A 22,242-nucleotide genomic window follows, 5' to 3' on the forward strand; every position below is an offset into this window, starting at 1 on the left:
TTACCAGAATCAGATTTCAGCAAGACACCAAACAATTGATTGTCATCTTGAGAATGAATTCAGAAGAGACCATAGGAATTCTGGAAACGATGGTATAAGGAATACATCAACGAACAAAATCTCAGGCACAAATGGAACCAGGGCAGCCACGAAATTCGAAAAAGGACTGTTGTTATACTAAGAGAGGATAACCTACCACCTCGGCAGTGGCCATTAGGTCGAGTCATTGAAATGTATCCAGGTAGTGATGGTGTTATACGTGTGGTTACAGTTAAAACTGTAAAAGGTGAATTAGAAAGAAACATTAGAAAACTTTCGCTTTTATTAATCGATGAAAAAAAGTGAAAAAGACACTCAACTGGACATTAACGACTCATAGATTTTTTAAGTTCATGTGATTTTATTCTTCTACCTTATGTTTTAAATAAGTTTTTCCATAATTTTTGCTCATGGTATTCTATTATGTTAATTGATACACTAAAGTATAGTCTCTCAAGGGGGAGTGTGTTCGGTCTTAAATATTATAGAACTTTGAAACCGACCGTTGAAGATCATAAATTTCTCGACTTGTCAGAAGAACAGGCACAATCTCGAATTTTAACTTTAGGTCTGTCACGTAGATTTAGGAAAAATAAACAGAAAAATGCTGAAAATAATGAGAGAAGCCTTTGTGCAGTATAAAAATTAGTCACAACCTTTTATAGGAAATAGAATTTCAGAATTAACAGAGCATGCCAGCCTTTTCATTTTTCCCTTGTTTTTATATCCTTAAGAAAAGCCTAGAGTCTGCTACATAGACCTCCCATTGTTTGTCATATCCTCCCAATAGTTTTTCCACAAACACATTTTCATCCCCACTTTTTTTGGTGTGAAAAGTTAAATTGAAGAGCTCTAGTTTTAGTTCAGTTCAAAAACGGAAACTAAAGAGATAAATCGAGACAGCCTTTAGTCCTGATCTCAATTTTCCAATATCCCAATTATAATGATTTTGTCAGGTACATCAAGTACAACAGTTATTTAAATCAAAGATTTTTCAATTATTTGTGTAAATCAATTAGTGTGATGTCGTATACCCCTATATTTTACGCTATATTTTATATTAATATTTCTATTTCCCACTCATTTATTGCTTGGGGCATACCCCAACTACGTCTGACCCAACTCTTAAGCCCACCATAAACCCTGGCGCCACGACGAATTTTTCATATTTTCCATTTGCTAAAAGCAACCATCTGCATACCCAAAATACAGGCATGCTTCCCTCCATCCCCTCCAATATTCTTTTTGTATCCTCAGGTAAGGAACTGAGGACTGCGACATTATTTTGTTAGTTAGTAAGATTCCGAACTTCATCGAGAGCACTGAGTCTACTCAATACGTTGCGCGAATTTCGGAATAAATATCAGTTTTATTTAATTATAAATTCTGTGTTATTGAATTTATTGCGGGAATCCAACAGTGATTGTGATTATTTGTTCCTTTCACCTAATCAAGAACATCGCTGCTTTCGAATTACTTTTCGTGAATAGCAGTCTAGGAGACAGTGTTGCCGCACCAAGCAGTATTAGACATGCGATTGACAACCGTAGGGAAGTGTCAAACTTGAAGACTATTTTTACTTTGAGTTGATCACCACGACAACTACCCCGCACAAAGTGTCCATTGCACCCAACTACACAAGAAGCGAAGCCGCAGTCATGGAGTACCAGGGAGCTGCGACAGCCACGCCGCATCCACCACCATCCGCTAATGCAAATACTACTCAACGGCAAGCTTATACCATTTCTGAATCGTGAGACCTCATCATTCTCAAATTTCCTTCACTTTTTTTCGCCTCTCGATTACCATGGTTGAATTAAACGAAGTTCAAAAAGCTAAAAGTGCTGCTCTCTTTCAAACGTGCGGTCAACGTAAAGGAAGAATTACTAGATTAACTAATCATCTGAGAACTGCTGGACTGTTTGCGAGTAATGGTACCATCAATTGAATTCTACCAAAAATTGAGGAGGGCATCGCGAATCTGGTAAATATTGAGCGAGAACTTATGATACTTGAACCTAACGGAGATCACAGCGAAGAAGCGGAAAATATCAGGTTTGATTATGATGATATGCAGGCCATTGGAAGAAAATTCAGAGACCCTCATCGCGAAGCCATTATCGCAAATTAGGCTCCCGTACGCGAACATTCTTATACGTCGGTATTACGGAGCACGGATTACCCTTTCTCAATGCCAGAGGCGGAGGTTAAAGAATTCGACGGTAAAATTGAAAATTATCGTCCCTGTCGAGATTGGTTTTTGAAATTTATCCACGACTATGAGAGACTCTAACTGATGAGCCTCATACAATGATTGATGCTTTTACAACGACTGATGAGAACTATGCTGTTGCATGCAAGTTACTAGAGTCCACGTATAGCATTGAGTACATTTTAGTTTTTCGTCACTGTCATCTTTTCTATGACACCCTAGCAATGAAGAACAGCTCTCCCGAAGAAATTCGCAAGTTGGTCAATATCCTCCAGATACACTCTCGCCATGAAGGCATTTCGGGAAACTGTTCAAAATTGGAATAATCTCATTTCTCACATCATGCGAAGGATAAACAAGGAAACTGAGAGAGAATGGAATAGGTCAGAACAAGGTAATAAAATTCCTAGTGCTGCAGAACTCCGCAAATTCCTCCGAGACCAAGCCATTCATCTCACCTCTTCCAGAATATCCAGAGGGAACCAGAGCTATATCTCCAGTGGTTCTCAAAATAAACACAAAAACGGAAACCATACTCACAAAGTTTAAACACTGTTCACTGGGACCGAGATAACAAATTATCCAAAATGGACTGCGCAGCACACATTGGAAACTTGTAAAAAATTCCTTGCTCTATGTTTGCCAGCTTGAATTAATGCAGCCCCTGAAGCAAAACTGTTCCTCAATTCTTTCCGTGGTAATCATGAAACTCCCTTTTGCAAGGCAGACAAGTGGTCCATCTTCAAAAAATCACCCAATGTCCTAATTCATTTACAGGGTGATGATTTGACAAATTTCCGGAACTCGTCCTACAGCGACCGTTCTCGTCGCCTCTCTTCCAAACAGGGATGCTATCGTCACTGCTATTCTGACTGTGTTAGATGCTGCCAAGAAACCTATCCGTTTCCGCGCCATATTGGATACTGGATCGAGCTCAAACTTCATGACAGAGAGTTTTGCAAAAGAATTCGAGTTGCTCTTAGAAAAGTAAACTGTCAATCGAAGCAATGACCAATTCGAATTCTTCAACTAATCACGTGGTCGCAGCAACGATGAATTTGAGATTGAATGGGTACGCCAGGACGTTCACTTTTTTAACCGTCCCAAATATTGGCAATTGATTTCCCATGCAGCCGATAAATCGCAGTGTCCTCAACATTTCGAAACACTTGCAATTAGCAAGTCCAGCTTTCGATCAACCTGCACCTGTTGTCATCCACTTAAGTGTTGGTATTGCACTTCCCTCTCTGTCAAGGTCGAATCCCATTGAAGGACCCCGGTGAGCCAGATATGATTCTTCAAGAAACTCGTTTGCGGTGGATCATCGGTGGAAGCGCACTGGCGAAAAAACCACTCTCCAGAAAAGGCCCAGTTCAATCTTATGCTGCTTCCATTGAGACTCAATTTAAAAAATTCTGGATAATGGATGATGTCAATACTGCCGCACATTTTTTGACGAAGGAACAACCCTGTGAGGATCATTTTAAAGAGCATACGACTCGCGATGTAATGGGGAGATATGCAGTGGCCTTACCATTCAACGGGAAGAAGTCTCAATTGGAAAGTGCTCGCGAAATTGCAATAAAACGTTTCAAATCGTTGATATGAAAATTCCAAAGTAATCCAGAGTTAGAAAAATAGTAGTCTGCGGTGTCTCCAAGAATACATCGACCTTGGCCATATGTTTGAAGTGTTTGAAAGTGCTCAAGAAGAGAAATGTTTCGAACTCTCGCTCTCTCCCTACTTGCACCTATCCAATCATGATATGGTCCGTCCCATCATAGATAATTTCACCAATCACATGGCATTTCCAGAAAACTTTTTTCTTTTCCATTTTTTCATCTCTCCCACTTAACATTTTCTAAGTTGCCTCCAAAAATATTACTACTCCTCAGTAGCCATCCCAACCGCAAAATATTCACCTCATTGGAGGTCTTCAGTCTTTTATATTTTGTCGTCTATAATAAATTCAAATTTAAGATACAATCGTGAGTGATAATTCAAACCTCATCACAATGTTCTTTTCCTTTATCCAAAAAACTCCCCTCATCACAATAACTAGCTACACAAAGAAAAAATTGGCGTGTAGCAAGAATTGCGATACTATTCTGTGTAGGTCAGAACTCTGGACCTTACAACTCCAGAGTGTTCAAAATCGAACACAGTATTGAACCAATTCAATACACCAGCCAAGGACGATGTCAACCTACTGCTGATATCTGCGTGTTTAACTAGATATCGTACGATTTTCAAACAGGCACTGGACCAGGGAAAGAGAGAGTTACTGGCAATCTCCGCCGCCAATGGAATTCTTCCGTTACATACTGGAGGTGTGTCATTTTGTCATAAAAACAGACCACGAGCCACTCGTCTATGCCTTTCAGTAAAAAAGGAGTAGAACCTCCTACCTCCCTAGGGGAGCAGGGGGGGGGGGAAACCTCACCTCGAGATGTTCACCAGCTTGACTTCATCTCCCAGTTCACAACAGAGATCATCTATCTGAAAACCGTTGAGAACGTAGTAGCGTACGCGCTCTCCACAATCAGTGCCATCAGCATGTCCACGATTGTCAGTGCTGACAGAATTTAGGACAAGCAACGGCGATAGTGAACTGGAACGGCTGCTCGAAAATAACAAAACTCTCTTAAACTCCAGCGTTTCTCCATCGATGATTTCCATTAACTGTCACTAGAGGGGATTATTCCATCATGAAACTGGCTCGAAGAAATGCAGAGAACCTTTTGAAATTTCTCCAAACAGTTTTTGAAAAATTAATTTCACATGTGGTGTAAGGAAGGGGAACACTTCTTGGTTCTTAGTTTGCTATACAATTTTGTTCTCTGAAGATGATACCGTGGCGAGCTCCACAAAATATGTGGAGCTGCAAGATGATACTGGTTCACTCTGATACGGTTGAAGAACTCCTTGTAGAACCAGTTAAAATATTGAAGACTCACGCTCAGGAAGAAATTTCATTCGTTATTCGACAGTTTTTCTTTTTTCAATGTATTTCTGAAATCAGTATGAGGAACACGATATTCATCCAGGCGCTCGTCAGTTGCATTACCACCCTCTCTCATTGCCTCTGTGGCAAGGTATTCATTTCCGTTCCCTTTCATGATTTCGTTGTATTTGTCCCTAATCACTGTTATCTATGGGTTGGATTTCACCGTTAATCTACTCGAGTTGAGACCTTGGAGAGCACTAAGAGAGTCAGAGAGACTGGGGCATTTTCGCTGTGGATTTTCTTGAACGATACGTAGCGCAAGACAGATCGAAATACACTCCGCACAATAAATTGATGCGTAACACTTGAGGGTAGCAGAAAGGTCAATATTGTCATTTTCATTCACTTATTTTTCTGTATTCATTGAAAAGTTCCTTTGAAGACGTTCGCAATTTTTTCAGTTTCAACAAATTTAGATTGATAGTGTTTGGGAAGCTCGCAGTGATAAAAAAAATATGTACATGAAATTTATGCACGACAGAAGTGAAACTTCTTAGCCATAGACTGTTAAAAAATTTTGTCTGAATTTTTTGTGATAATTTTCGGAACTTTTTATTGAGCCACACAGGAAGATTTCAGAACATTTTGTCATTGAAAATTCGGGATCTCGTGGAGAAACCAAATAGAATAGTCAATTTCTGTTCCATATTTCCCTGAAAATGAACGGAATACAAGGAAATTGCTGTCAATGCATTTTCGAATTCGGGGAACAGTGACACCGAAGCCCATATAAGACAAAAAATCAGGAAATTTACGATTTCATTGAAAAATCAAGGAAATTGATCTCCAATATTCATATTACAGTATATATTTAAATAAAATAGGAAATTCTCATTTTCGTACCGCTTAAAATTCGGGAATTTTACTGGAGGATAATTTAGACCGGAGATTTCATGACTTTCAAATGTGTAAAAAGCATTTGATGCCACTGGATTGGTAATTCCCAGTGAACTATCCCGATATTATTAAAAAGGTTTTATTAGTATTGTTCATCCTATTAACAAAATGAGTCATTTTCTTACTCCGAATCTATCGCGTTTTCGTTTTTCTCCCATGTCTCTTTCCGTCCGACTGCCCCACCATGCGCGCTATCCCCTCTCTTTTTCTGTCTCTTTTTCGTTACATACTGGATATTGGAATTACAGTCCAACGAGCGCAAAGAAGTTTCACTTCAAAATAAAAGCTTTGGAGCAACATTTTTCAATTAAATATTCAACTTTAACTCTTTTCCAATATTCTCTTGATAAAGGTTCCTGCCTAGGATATATATTCTATTAAGAGTGGAAAATGATACTTACATGCTGTATGTGACATTTTGTCTAGGTGAAAAGCAGACAATTCGCTAACTTCATCGAAACACTCTGCAAACCCCTTGGAAAACTTCTCACCACATTTAATACAGTGGGAATCACGAGATTGACATGGATATGTACATTCTTTATTTGGACAGGCTGCGGCAATTTCGATGGTCTCTGGACAATTACATCGCTCACATTCGCACAAAAAGTAATACGATTTTTTTAGCTCTGCACGTCTTGTATTTGTGTCCTTCAGTACATCGATGTAGGTAATGCGTACCTGAGTAAAAAAACACACGAAAGAAAAATCAGTTATCAATTGAAATTAATGGAAAAGCTTTGGAATAGTTAGCAATCCTGGTTGTACTAATTGAACCGAGATATAGAAATTCGATCATATAGCACTGCTGCTACATTCAGCCCGTGTCGAAATAGTATATTTTGATACAAGTGCAACGGCGTGGCAACGATCGTGAAGTTGGCGACGCGAGGTGAAGCCGAGGGTGCCAATCACACCCCGTCACACGTGTATCCGGACTATAGTTTTGTTAGTGATGTTACGTTCAGCGAGTGGCGAACTGTATCTTTTTTCGTTTACTTGTAAACGAAAAGGCACTTTTCAACACGGGCTGAACGTAGCAGCAGTGACTAAAAATACCTTTTCGTTGACTGGTCAACGAAAAATGGCACAGCTCGCCACGCGCTGAACGGAACATCACTAACAAAAACTATAATTCGGATACACATGCGGCAGGGACATGTGACATGGAACCCCACACTCGTGATCACCCCGTCGCACTTGTATCCAAATATGCTATGAAAATCACCGATCACTAGGAAGACGAATAAAAATTTAACTCTCAAAATAATCCATCATTTTCAATCTCTTTTATACGAATGAAATGCTGTATTCATTAATGACGTCCCGCTTTGTTATAATACTAAGAAATAAATTAAATTGAAATCTCTGAAAGATATGAAATGAATGAAAAGAATTTGAAATGAAGAATACCTCAGTAGCTTTTTACAACTTGGTAGGCATATTATATGGACTAACAGGGCTCGTCCTAATCATTAACATCTTGCCGTGTCTCTGAAGAGATAGAAATTCATTGAATCAGCTGAAAGTAATAGCGGTTAACGAAGCGAAGAACTCGACCGTGCACGATTTGAATAACAAAGACAAATGGTGCATTGTTTTTGAAGAATCAACTAATTTCTACGGCCCTACATGAGCGCAAATATACTGAGGAACCTAGACAGTAAATATAAAAAAAATATATATTTTCTGTTCGTATAGCTTGTAGGATTTTTACCGTTTGTGCCCATTCCACCCCCGCCCCTTCCGCCGAAGGACGAAGGAAGAACCGATCTAGATACAGTCGTCTCTTTGACGAGACTACCACTCGGTAGTGAAACTGTGGGACTAACGTTACAAATTGTTGATCATCGCCTACTAGTCTTGATCACCACATACCAGTCTGGCACTTTAACCGCACGGCCACTACTCTCGGTATAACAATAAATTATTCGAATTATTGAACAATTTGTGGAGAGCTGTCAAATAAAAACCGAGTGCCTATCGGCACAGAACGAGAGGTCATCTACGGCTTCGCCCTGCAAATTACTTCAAATATGAGAGGGAAGGAGGGGTAATAATCACCAACACGTGTTTTGCTACGGCGTAAGCTTAAGGTGAGTTTAATTTTGTTACTCATTGAATGGGCACACGGATCATCCGTGGCTTCTAGAAATCACTACCTTCCCTATGATGCAGGGGAGTCGAACACTCGAAATTTCTACAATTATAGATCAGTAACGAAGTGGTAAACTGAGATAAGTTATCTATCAGTCGAGTTTTTGAGTCGTATTAACGAATCGGCGGGAGACAGCGAAATTTTTGGATTTACTTTTGTTGGAGAACTCAATTCGCTCCAGAAAAATGTCTGGTTTGAGATTTTTTTTTACTTTTCTAACCCTTTTCACGTCTTGAGTTGATTGGTCCTACTCCTTATCTAACCATGCGGTTGCGTGAAAGGATCATGATTTGCAGGAGAGTGAAAAAAAGCCTTACGTAGGACTCCTCCGCCCAGTGAACATCTCCTCGAGAGAGAGCATTTACTACCCTTGATTTCATCTCTAGGAAGTACCCAAATTTCGCTAGATACTCCGATTTACGGGGAGCACAGGAATTTGCCTGGCAAAAAAGAAAGTGATCGCGCAAGACCCTCGAATTATCGGTGACGTCGTTATCTACGAGATCTCGGTATACCTCTTTTACACATCCTTGCCTCGGGCCCCCCAAAGGGAAAAGTGAGCTCAAGAGGTCCAAGGTCAGCTTAACCAGCTTAGCCAGTTTGGGCTTCCTTGGACCTCCTGATTTCGTTCTCACCAAAAGTGAAAAGTGACCATACCCGACCCCAGGAGCTAGTGGGAGGACCGCTTAGCGTTTTTCCCAGAGAGATGAGAACAGCTCGGATCTCCTTCAGCTGACGACCGCCAATCATGGTCATCTTCCGACGATCGACATTTACCACCCAGTAGCAGGGATCTCTACAATTTTATAATGACCAAGGTCCGAGTTTTTCCTCCAAGGTGTTTCTGATAGAGAAGAGCAACGAAGGCTTCACACAGATTTTCGACCTGAGAAATCTCAACCGCCATGCAGATGTCCAGCTATTCTAGTTGATTTCCCACTTGAATGACAACATTGAATTTATCCCAGGTGAAGATACTGCTCGCCCTTCGGTGGGTCAGCTGCCCCTCACCTCTTGGCGTTAGTTACAAATTGGTTAACGGAAACCCTCCATTGGCGAAGGGTGAAAGTTCTAATCTGTCTAGACAATCTACTCCTGGCCTCTCAGTCCGGAGACAGGTTGATAGTCTAGACTGCGGAGGCGTTAATACTCGTGAAACATTTGGGTTGGTTAGGAATTCACGGGAAATGCTCGCAGACACTCAGGCCACAGACCGAATTTCTAAGTTTCACGTAGGATACGCAGCACTATTTCTTGGGGTTGCCAGAGGACAAACAGTACTTGTTGATAAAGCAGCTAGTGCAAGCTCTCCTGGATCGGGAGTTGAGCAAACAAAGCCCAGCTACAGTCCCAGAACTTCGCGCCATTGGTCATCTCCAGAGGGCGTCTTCATTGTTGTTACCTTTGAAGATTCCTCAGCACCTTCAAACAGAATCGACCGAGAGAGTAACGAAGGCTGCCTCCTTCAACGAGAATTGACTTGGAATGATGACTAGGAGTTGTGGCCTCCGCCAACTATCTTCGCAAACCTCCAGTCTCGGTTTTCGTGATGCCGGATGTGACTAACTCGGGCTGGGGAACCCAGATCAACGAGAGATATCTGTCAGGCATCTGGTCTCTTTCACAGAGGAAATGGCAGTCACCAACGAGTTGTTTGCCGTCTTCGTAGCTCTCGAGCAAGAGGAGCTCTCACATTTTAGTACACTCGGAGAATCACATCCTGTTGATCTATGTCAGAAAAGAAGGAGAAACCAGTCCGCTGGATTTATCGAAGTTCTCCTTCGAGGTACTGACACTTGTAGACGAGCTAATCCTTTCGACAGAACACTTCCGCAATCAATTGACCAGGATAGCAGAGCAATTGTCACAAGACAGCTCTTTACCTGAATGGCACCTTCGGTCAGCATTGATGGACATGGTGTTCGAAACGTAGGGACGTTGCGACGTCGACCTCTTCGTGATATGCGTCGAGAGACTCCGGAGACTTGAATACAGAATTCATCAATGCGTTCGGCCCATTGTGGGACTTGATACTGGCATGGGTCTTCCCGTTAGTCAACCTCATCGCCTGATCTGGGAGAAGGCCTTTTGGCTGCAGGATCTGGAGAGGGGATGGGGACTTCAGCTCCATGAAAAATCCGGAACTTAAGGAACCACTCAGTGAGCCTGACTACGATGCAGCCGGAATCCACAGTTTGAAGAATTGGGGGTGGGAGCTCTCGGGAGTTTGAGAGATTACGCCCGACAGGAGAAGGATCTTTGAAAAAGTAGCTGGCGTGGTTCCCCACTGCAGACTTATAGAGGACCAAATCGCTGATGGCTATCTTGGTGCCAGCCGAACCACGTGAATTCGAGACCACTCAATGGAACATGAGTCGTAAGATTCGTGACAGCGACCGTCATTTCAGAGGGTCTGACACACAACACAATGCTGGTACACCGCACGGTGTTGGCTACATTGAACCTGGGCGGCTAATCCGGGGATATTGCTTCTGATTTGTTGGTGCCCCAGACTCTTAAAGGGATTTCATTAGCTAGATCCAAGGGAGTCTGATCGCCTCTTTGGGATGTTCAGATCCTGATCAAATAAATGTTTCCTTCCTCTGAGAATATATCCTCATGCAAGGCCTTTTAGAGGATGGCTTTCCCGCTATTGGGTCTTTCTGGAAGACGAGTGGATGACCTGACACTCCTCAAGCCCTCTCCGAATCATTTCGTAAACGCAGACAACGAAATCATGCTCTGGCCATCGTTTGGTTCCAAGACCGATAGAGCACAGTTTTGTCAGTGGGGCTGGGAGTTGTCAACGCTTACGAATGTCTTGCTCTGCTACGTCACCTGGATCAGAACCTTTGTCAGGTACTCTGGGACTGGACGACCTAAAAGCCAGTATGAGATTTTTGCTTCGGTGACACAGCCAATGGCCCCGTCTCGAGAACAGTCATAACAAACTGGATTCGGTCGACGCTGAACGCGATGGGAACCGAAGCATTTCCAGACAATGGCATCCAGGGGTTGGCTGAACAATAAAGAGTGTTCGGTATGTGGAGGCTGATTGTGAACCGGCATGTTCTGGGGGTGATTCTGACTAGAAAAGTCCTTTTCCAGCTTTCAATCGGGCGCACCCCTGCTGAGATATGGGGATGAAAAGAACGGCCAATGGGGCGCGAGCGTTGTGCGGCTCTACGTCCGTGTACCGTGGGTAAGCGGTGTGCATGCTTCCCCTTCTCCACGGGTGGACGTTCCATTCAGCTAGTGAATGACAGAGAGAGAGAGGGAAAGATATTTCTCTCTTGCTCATTGGCAATTTCAAGACAATCCTTTGAGGGAGGGTGTGAATAAAAACCTATTATTACTAAGATTGGAATTATTTATTAGAATACAAGAATAACCTGATCAGATAAAAAATTTAAACAATAATCCTCGATTATTAAATAAACTAATTAATTTATGCCATCCGGAATGCCAAGGGGGATGCCCGTGATTTTCGGAGTTTCTACTTAAAAATGCTTTTTGACAAATGTCTTGTAAGCAAATGGGTTTACAACATTTTATCAAAAAGATTTTTTGTGTGGGGAATTCCATTTTAAAGATTAAATGTCTGATCATGAAATTGCATAAATTAATTAGTTTATTAAATAATCGACGATTATTGTTTAAATTTTTTATCCGATCAGGTTATTCTTGTATTCTAATAAATAATCCCAATCTTAGTAATAATAGATTTTTATTCACACCCCCTCAAAGGATTGTCTTGAAAGTGCCAATGAGCAAGAGAGAAATATCTTTCCCTCTCTCTCTCATTCACTAGCGCAATGGATGGCGTGCGCCCGTGGAGAAGGGGAAGCACGCACACCGCTTACTCACGGTACACAGACGTAGAGCCGCACAATGCTCGCGCCCCATTAGCCATTCTTTTCATCCCCATATCTCAGCAGGGGTGCGTCCAATCGGAAGGTGGAAAAGGACTTTTCTGGTCAGAATCACCTCCAGAACATGCCGATTCACAATCAGACTCCACATACCGGACACTCTGTATACTGCTCCGAGAAGTCCTGGAGGTGTATGGACACCTTCACAAAACACTGCTGCATGGAGGTCGTGGATACTGGGTTTCCTCCCAAGCAAGCTTCCGCGGTGCGCGCAAAATCGTTCAGAGCTATTTAATCTAAGTTAAGATCATTACAAGTTAAACCTGAATTGTAACTTTATTTCATCATTAGTCGAGTTGAAAAGGGCCAAGAGGCACTTCATTGTATGTGTTTTCACTAATAAAGGTCCAGATGTCATTCTAGGAACTTTCTCCGTTTTATCATTTTTGAGAACTTTCTTACATAGCGTGGAGTAATGGTATTCAGGAACAGATATTAAACATGTCTTTCATTAGAATGCCGTGTATCGGTCGATGGCATATAATGGAACTGTTTTATTTATTTAATTTATTTAGGGTCGCTGTGTAACTACAAGGTCATAAGCGACCGATATTGGATTCAAACATTAGATTTCTTTATACAGGTCAATAGATTTCAAGAAGGATATCACTTTTTTGCAGTTACTATCACTGTTTAATATTTCGGGGGATTCAATTGACAGATTGACGTTTTCCCTCTCTTGTTGGAATTGTTGGCATTCCAGCAGATGGGTAACCGATGACATTGTGTCGCATCTAGGACATTTTTTCTTAGGCTGCTTAGTCATGAGGTGACCGTGTGTGTAGTTCGTATGGCCGATCCTGAGCCTAGTTATCACTACTTGCTCTCTCCTGTTTTTCGTTGAGAATAAGATTTTTTCAAATATATTCGTTCGGAAGGAGTGCAGTTTGGAGGTTTGCATTTGCCATTGATTGTTCCATTTTTGTTTGATTTTTCTTAGAAGAAGTTTCTTAATTTCTGGTAAGATGGAGGGTGCCTCTTCATCCATCGCTGGGAATTCAATGGCTTCTTTAGCTTTTTTATCAGCTAGTTCGTTTCCCTTGATGCCGCAATGCGAAGGTATCCACATAAGGCAAATATGGTAACCCTTTTCCGCTAGTTCCATTAATTTTTTTTGGATATTTCTCGTCCTAGGGTCGTTGCTGAATCTATTTCCTATAGCTCTCAGGGAAGAGCATGAGTCTGTGTAGACTATGGATTTTGAACCATTCGTTGATGATTCAATGTGCTCAATTGATTTCTCGATTGCGTATATTTCAGCTGAAAAAATTGTAAAGGAGCTTGGGAGTCTGGATGAGTATATTAGCTCCGTCTCTGTTGTCACTGCACATGCTGTTTTTCCATCTTTCACTGAACCGTCTGTATAGAGTTCTAGAAATTTCTTGTACCGAGTTTTTTGATCTTTAAAAAGACTCAAGTAACAATCTTCTGAGGTGGAACTTCTATCATCTTTAGTTAGTTCAAGATTGATTTCGAAGAGGGGAGGAGACCATTGAGGGATTTTCAGTCTTTCTCTCATGACAGTTTTTGGTAGAGAGATATCCAATTCTTGGAGATAACTATTCAGTCTGGCTTCTAGAGACTTGGGGATAATTGGGTGTTGCACATATTTTTCTGTGAAGTGATGATCGGAGATACACTTCCAGGTCGGGTTGTCTAGAGAAGATGATAAGGTACTTGCATATTTGATGCTCAATAATTTTCTTCGGTCTTGAAGGTATAGTTCGCCTGATTCTGCTAGTAGGCTGGTGATTGGACTGGATCTGACCGCCCCCAGGCAAAGCCTCAAGGCTGAGTTGTGGACTGTGTCAAGATTCTTCAGTATATTGCTGTTTGCTGTATCATAAATTATACATCCATATTCTATTTTAGTTTTGATTATAGCATTGTAAATTTTGAGAAGATTGTTCTTATCAGCACCATTATTGATAGATGATAGACATTTAATGATGTTTAACCTCTTCGTGCAATCCGTCTTTAGGAGTTTGATGTGGGGAACCCAGGTCAATTTTTCATCGAAGGTCATACCTAGTATCTTCAACAGGCTCTGTCTTTCTAGAGGATGATTATCAAGTAGAAGGTCAGGAACTTGAGGAATCATTTTTCTAGAGATTATCATGAACTGGGTTTTTGTTTTTGAAAATTTAAATCCGCTAGTTTTACACCAGTTTTGCAACTTATTCAACGAATTTTGCATGGTTTCTGTTGTTGTTGATATAGATTTGCCATAGCAGGACAATGTGAGATCATCGGCGAACAGTGATGTTTTTACTGGTTTATCGATACAGTTTGTGATGTCATTAATTGCTATCAGGAACAATAAGACGCTCAAGACAGAGCCTTGAGGAAGTCCATTTTTTGTTATTCGTTTCTCTGATAGGGAATCGTTTATTCTCACCTTTAGTGATCTATTTTCTAGGAAATTTTTCTCAAATGCATAGCTATTTCCGGAAATATTCATTTTTTGAAGTATTGATAAGACTCTCTCTATCCATACTAGCTCGTAAGCCTTCTCTAGATCCATAGAGACAACCAACAAGTGACCTCCTTGTATCAAAGCTTTACTAGCCTCGTTCTGCAGATTAACTAGATGATCAAGTGTTGAGCGATTTTCTCTAAACCCATATTGATATTGGGAAAGGATTTTATTGCTTTCAGTGAACCAGCGAAGTCTATGGCTGACTATTTTTTCCATGATCTTGCAAAGGTTGCAAGTCAGCGATATGGGTCTGTAGTTTGTTGCTTTGGAGTGGTCTTTTCCAGGTTTGGGGATAGGTAAAACAATGGCCTCTCTCCATAATTGGGGGAATACTTGATTTTTCCAAATGTGATTGTACAATTTTACTATGTATTCCAATCCCTCCTGAGGAAGGTTTTTTATGAAAGCATTTGGGATTTCGTCAGGTCCTGGGCTGGTGTCTCCTACCCTCATCAAGGTATGTGTCAGTTCCTCTATTGTAATCGGGATATTAATTATGTCATTACTATTAGATTGGGTTGTCTCTATTGGAGTTGAGGAATTAAATTCAGCTTTATATTTACGGAAGTCCGGGTCATAATTTTCGTCACTGGAGTTTTCGGCGAATGTTTGGGCAAGATTGTTACAGATCTCTATATTGTCAGTGATTATTTCCGAGTCATGTGTTTCAAGAAATGGCGGAGCTTCATTAAAACTAATGCCTTTCAAGGATTTGATTTTTTTCCAGAGAATTGATGGGGGTGTCCTGCTGGAGATTGACGATACAAATTGGTTCCATGTTTTTATTCTGTTTTCCTTGATGGTTAGCCTAGCTGATGCACGAGATTTTTTGTATTCAATTATGTTTTCGATGGTTTTGTTCTTTTTCATTTTTCTAAATGCTCTTTTCGAATCTCTAATTTTTTTTAGGCATTCATCGTTTATTCCAGCAACTTTTTTCTTATGTTTTTTCCCCGATGTTTTTGGAACTGTTTTTTCCGCCAATTTAATAATAAATTGGTTGAATTTTTCAATTATTTCGTCTATGTTTAAATTTTGGGGGCTAATCTCCAGATCTGGCAAATCCTTTATGTTGGCTTTTGCTAGTTTTTTGTACTCAGACCAGTTGGCTTTTTTAATAATCCATTTTGGCCAGGTGACAGGTGGGTTCAGATTGGCTAGTTTGAGGGGGGTGATTAATATAGGGAAATGATCACTGTCATGAAGATCATGGAGAGGTGACCAGTCAAAATTTGTTGCTATGTCATTAGTAGTTATTGATAAATCGATTGCACTTTCCTTATTAGTTCTTGAATTAAAATGGGTGGAAATACCATTATTTAGTGGGATTAAATCATTATCATTGATCCATTTTTCCACAATTCTACCTCTTGAGTCCCAGTTTAAGGAGCCCCAAAGAGGGCAGTGACTATTGAAATCTCCAACTATAATAAATGGTTTTGGTAATTGTTGGACGAGGTCTTCTAGGTCATTTCTATCGATTCGTTGGCTGTTAGGTAGGTATACGTTGCATAGGGTGATTCTTTCAGGGATTTTTATCACGACAGCTACTGCCTCAAGTGGTGTTTGGAGGTCCAATTTTTCTGAAAGGATGTTAGGTTTAATATAACAAGCAACGCCTCCGCTGGCATGGCAGCCAATGACTCTGTTTTTATAGACAGATTCGTAGTTATTTATTTTTGCACAGTATGATCCTAGGAAGTTCGTTTCTTGTAGACAAATGCAAGCTGGATCTTTTTCAGCTATAAGAAGCTTGAGTCTCTGTTTTCTCTGGGCAAAACTATTTAAATTCCACTGAAGTATTTCCACCATTTTGTTGTTTATTATATTGATTATACACTTGAGTCGTCCGATGAGACCATTTCGGTTTCCACATCCTTTCGTCCATTTACATGAGATTTTAAGTGATTTATTGTTCTGGTGCATCGATTTTTCAAGCTAGGTGTTGGGAGTGAGCCGTGAATGTCTCGAAGCATGTGGATCAAGTCTACGGTTTTATCAGTGAATTCCGCTGCCACGGATTTGAGGTCCTTTTCTCCCTTGGTACAATCAAGAAAACTTTTTAATTGGATAAGGTCTAAGGGGTAGTGTTTGTCTGGGTTTCCGATGATTTTACTAGTTTCGTTCCAGTCCAAGGTCGTCTCAGGAGCGGGGATTGTTTTTTGTTTTTTGTGTTTTCGTTTTTTCTTCTGAGATGGGGTTTCAGAAGATTCTGGGGGACTTTCTGTGTTCCTTGTGATTGTTGTATCATTCTCTTCGTTCTCCGGTTCACTGGGGATGATAATTGAATTGGTGGTGGAGGTGGTTGACGTCATTGCTCTTTTAACTTGAAGATTGGCTGAAGCAGGTTCGAAACCAAGAAGAAGGGACTGCATGGTATCCATATACTCCGCTGATTGGGTAGGAACTTCAGGGTCAGTTAGATCCATTTCAGGGAGTTTTGGGAATTCATTGTTGGTTTTTTTTGGGTTCATTGTTTCTCTTTTCTCAAGGTCACCAGGACTAGTTTCTTGATCATCAGTCGTTTGGGAGGAATTCTGTTGGGTAGCAGGACGTGATAAGTCATTGCCTGAAATGCTATTTTGGTTCTGTTCAAGAGACGGGTCAGGTTCAATTTCTGTACAGTCTTTGGCAATGTGTCCTTCTTTCTTGCAGAGGAAGCAAGTTATTATATCTGGCAGTTTGTAGATAAAATAGTTTGTGTTATCGTGGAAAATTTGAATCATATCGGGGATCTTCTCATAGTCCTCTGGGGAGACGAAGAGTTGCCTCTTGCTATTGCAGACGTGTTTAAACTCGGAATCGGTTGTGTTGACTTTGAGATTAGTGATCGTCGATTTAATATCCACATTAATTCTTCTAAATTCGTCCTCAATCAAACTATTCGGGATTTCGAAGCTAATGTTTGTCAACACGACCCGTTTATTCTCGTTGATTAAGGGCCTTGGGCGAAGGACTGTGTTGTGAACGATAATCGATTTGTTATTCTTGACTATATCTTCGACTAGTTCCCTGTTTTCTAGATAACAGCTTATTCTGTTGTTGGAGATTCTAAAGAGGGCTTTGATACTTCTGGGGTTGACTATATTCTTTAATGCTCGGAGGTAATCTATATCTTGAGTTCCTGGGATAAATTCCATAACGATTGCATGGCTTCTTTGTGGCTTATGGGTGGTTTGTAATACGTTGGTGTAACTCGGTTTGCGGATCTGTTGAGATTGACTTACTTGGGGAGGATCCATAGTTGGAATACTGCAGGCTCCGTTTCCAGAGCCTTGCGAGAATGGATATCACGAGGTTTCACTCGGGGGAAATTAATTTCCACCCTCGTGAAATTTCACTTGGATTTGTCACAATTACTATGACTGTATCTATAACTGTATCAATAACAGTGACTGATTTTGGGGGCCGAAGCCTAAGCCTTATACGCTTTGTTTTGACCACGCACTGTTATCAAAAACACGTCCGTTCAGCTCGACGGTCAACAGACAACTGGGAACTGTTTTATATCACAACAAACCCCGGATTATGTGCCAGAGTACACAGTAGCGACGCCCAGCGCTTCCTGATGATTGGAAAGCCACTACGAAGTTAGAAGTGATTTGAACACATTTGGGTCCTCTGGTAACCACCGATTAGCGTATCCTCTAGGAATGATGGGCATGTCAGGGAGGATCGGAGTAAAAAGAGAAACTTAAAGGTAGGAACACAATAGCTTCTCTCATTAGGATATCGTGTATGGGCTGTGGTACATAATCCGTGTTTTGTTGTAATGCAAAACCCTTGAACTTTTAATTGCACAAAACTTGACCCTTCGAGTTTCCCTTCTATATCACACGGAATCTAGGGGTTGCTAGAGGTCACACATCGCCTATGGCCGGATTCGGCTGTTAATAATAAAATAAAGCGTCATCCACTTAACCACTTAAGCCGTAGCAAAACCCGTGTTGACCACTATTACCCCCCTCCACTTGTATTTGAAGAAATCTTTATGAAGCGCGCGTCCATCATCCGTATTGTGTATCGATAGTCACTGCGAAATCGAAATCGAAAAATTGCAGTGGCCACAATAAATACGCAAATATTCTTCTTCATATGCATATATCCATATGTATCTCTTCGCCTTTAAATCGACTTACGTAATATATACATTTCGATTGTATATAGAGTTGTAAAATTGTTATCCTTGAGTTCGTCATCGAGAAAGAAAAAAATAGATTCTATCATTTCCAATTTCCAAGTCGGTCAATTAAATTGCACGAGAAATGCGAAAGAGAAATTCATCGGTGGTAAACACCCTACAACCTACATTTTGTTAAAAATCATTTTTTTTTCAAAAGACCTGTGTTGTTTGTGACCAAACTAAAATTATAGAAATTTATATATTGTGAAATATCGAACATTGAGCAATATCTTATGATTGCGAATGAATAATTTTTATGGTAGAAAATAAATTGTTTGCAATTTTCGAAAACCTCTATCAAAGCGTAAACTTCCTAATTTTTAAAAATTTTTAGATGTTTCACAGTTGCACCGTTTTGCACAGTTGAAATACTAAAAAATGGTCAACATATCTATATATTTAGGATGAAATAGGGTTGAAATGAAAGATAATGAGAAAAAAACAGTGTACTAGAGAACTACTGACTAAAGTACTCGAATATGATTAAGCGACGATAATAGAATGCTCACCTCAGACCAATCAAAACTTGTTATATCACAAAGTGTTCGTATAATTATTGTTGTTCCCTCAAATATAGCGCTACAATTGGGTTTGCAACTATGATCAATAATCGATGGTCCCAAGTATATTCCCACTCCCAAACTCGTCATATCAGTATCAAGAATATTGAAAGAATTAACACTCATGCGTCCAAATATTCCCAGTAATTCCTTGACATCTGGCAACATATCCTTTGGTAAAAACTCAGCGAGTATTAAGCTGAGAGCCGTGAAGTGCTCCATTTTTTTCATGTCACCTTTAATATCCAGCACGTCTGTGAATAAAAACATTTTATTTTCCTACACGGTTATGATTATGTCGTCAAGGGCAAACATGAACAATCTTACGTGACATCAAATCATGGAAAACTCTGTATTTCTGCGGTGTGTAGTATCCTCGTTCCTCTTTTCCATTCTGACTTAATTTTATTATTATTCTCGCCATCATTCTAGATGCATCTGGAAGTATACGTGGATGGATTCTTTTGATATTAGGGCACTCTACTTTATGAATGGACCAAGCTTCTCTTTGGCAATTCCGTCCACAGTAAAAAACGTATTGGCAACCAGCGCATCGTGATATTTTGCAGCTAAAATAAAAAATAAATGCAGCTGAAATAAATGCCGCTTGCATTCGTTAGAAAATTATTTCCATTTGAAACTTCAAAATTCCCTTCCAATTCTTGTCAAAAGAATATTGAATTGACGAAATTATATTTTTCCATCAGTGACGATGATTTCAGTTTAATGGTATTCACGTAGAATGATTTCAGTGCGTTAGAATTCACTCAGGCAATCATCATGTGTTAATCATGTTGAGTCGAAATCCCGCCGAATTAAAATGAAGCTATCTTGTCTGAAACTATCCTGCAGTAATACCTTCCCAGTCTAGGAGAGTGCTAAGCATCTCTCCTTTCATACTATACTCTTGCACGAATGCCGCAGAATTGAAGCTATCCTGCCTGAATCCCGTTCATTGCATTTGCTGTTCTCTAGGTTTCACGCTGTAGGCCATGCAACTACTATGACAACGGGAGTCCCGCAAGCAAACCTGTAAAGTGTACCGAGGGTACCAACAGGAAGCTCCCCAAGAATGTGAATAACCATGACCAATGAACCCAAATATGATTTCAATTAGTTTAAATATCGACATAGTAGAATAAATCTGAAACTTCAATGTGAACAATAAGAATGTTTCCATTCAGACACAAAAATTGAGGATGTATTTATCCAACAGCTAAAGAATTCAAGTGTTGCTTCTCAAAAAAGTTCAAGTGGAGGTTAGTTTTTTTTTCGTATATTGGTAGCAGTTTTAATCCAATTGCGCGAGCTGAAATTACATCACAAAATATTATGAAACAAAAATAGAGAAATATAACAGATAGAAAAAAAATATTGATTTTAAAATCACAGGGTGAGTTTTTTTTCTAGTTTTCTAAATTGGATCTCCAGCAATTGATTAACAAAATATACTCAAAAAAGTAAAACACATAATAATAATATTTTTGATATGTAATATTTTCTAGTAATATTTATTCAGATAATAGCACGTCTCAGTAATATTTCGTAGTGCTACCCGAGCCAATTATTCAGAAATTTCTAACATTCTCGATTATTTGCCACGTATCTCGCCACCTATTCCGGAATGGATTTCCTGAATTCCTTTTAATTATCATTGATTTTTATTTTTTGTGCCTTCTAGTGGTTGAAAACTATTAATTGAAGTGAGTCAAAAATTAATCCTGCAAAAGCTCGTCTATAAGTGTTAATGTCGTAATGTAACGTTATCAGGGTTACTTTAACGAATTGCCTTCCATTACGAAAAATACCAGTTTGGTATGCTATCCCTCCGTCTCCCCATCAACCCTCTTCACAATCCGTTCAAACCCCCTCCTTTACGAATGCACTGAAGGAAACTCATCCCTGACAGACCCCACGAACTGATAACTAATTTTGCTCTTAAAAAGCTTGGTCATATTTGAGACCTTTCCCACAAACGCAATCCTAGGATCCGGACTCGGTGCAAATACCCTCAGCATCTTTTACTAGAAAATTCCAAAGCCATCAAAATTGAAAAAATGGGCTCTGATCTCTGGGGAGGCCTTGTCCATCTCCCACAATAGATTGTACAATTCTGTAATTCCTCTCACATCAGTTCATCCCTTCGTATCGTGCGATCTCGCTGCACACCCAATCTTCCAAAAACCATCATTGCTTTCATTATCTCCACCCAGTTAAACTGTATATCAATTTTTTCGTACTTACTCGCGGCAGCTACCCTCTACATAATATGTAAATACTTGACTGAAGGCCCTCCGGCAATGGCCAGTTGCAAATTCTTACAGAAACTTGCAACGCATTTTGTTAAAAAGAAAAAAACAAATATGTTATCTCAAGCTCTTAAAAATACCGAATATGCCTCAAGCATAACGAAATGTTCTAAAATTAAGCGAAAAGTAACAAAATTAAGATTGGAAGATAGAATACCTTTTAAAACACTGATCACATCTTTCTTTCCGTTGCTGCTGACTCAAAACAAATACAAATGGTTCAGCAGTGAGGATCGTTGTTCCTTTCTTAATTCCATTGAGTAGTCCATTTACTGGAATACCCCCATTGCTTGCCATCTCTACATGTGTTTTCACACTTAGCTTGGACCAGTCCAACCAAAGACGTTCCACTCACCAGCGGGCGAGATTCCAACTACTTCAGTCTACTACCTTTTTTATCTCTCTCGCTTATTGGTATTGGGGATATAATTATCCATTCGAATCTACCACACCAGCTCCTACGGGA

General features: G+C 40.1%; 1 protein-coding gene and 1 non-coding gene across 5 annotated transcripts in view; both read right to left on the reverse strand.

Annotated features, from left to right (window-relative positions):
* Positions 1-22,242, reverse strand: part of LOC135163804 (histone-lysine N-methyltransferase SMYD3) — a 49,771-nt gene that overhangs the window by 26,734 nt on the left and 795 nt on the right. For all 4 annotated transcript variants that reach the window (XM_064123618.1, XM_064123616.1, XM_064123615.1 and 1 more), the window contains 4 exons: positions 21,934-22,234; positions 19,795-20,036; positions 19,417-19,721; positions 6,557-6,836 (listed from right to left, as the gene is read on the reverse strand). In XM_064123618.1, coding sequence (XP_063979688.1) covers positions 6,557-6,836; positions 19,417-19,721; positions 19,795-20,036; positions 21,934-22,073 — 967 coding nt within the window. In that variant the 5' untranslated portion in view covers positions 22,074-22,234. The remainder of the gene's footprint in view (positions 1-6,556; positions 6,837-19,416; positions 19,722-19,794; positions 20,037-21,933; positions 22,235-22,242) is intronic.
* LOC135164159 (U6atac minor spliceosomal RNA) lies at positions 20,285-20,372 on the reverse strand. The gene has a single exon (XR_010299242.1). It is a non-coding gene; the product is annotated as a U6atac minor spliceosomal RNA (small nuclear RNA).

The sequence above is a fragment of the Diachasmimorpha longicaudata genome, chromosome 6, assembly GCF_034640455.1.
Source record: "Diachasmimorpha longicaudata isolate KC_UGA_2023 chromosome 6, iyDiaLong2, whole genome shotgun sequence".
In the NCBI taxonomy this organism is placed as follows: Eukaryota; Metazoa; Arthropoda; class Insecta; order Hymenoptera; family Braconidae; genus Diachasmimorpha; species Diachasmimorpha longicaudata.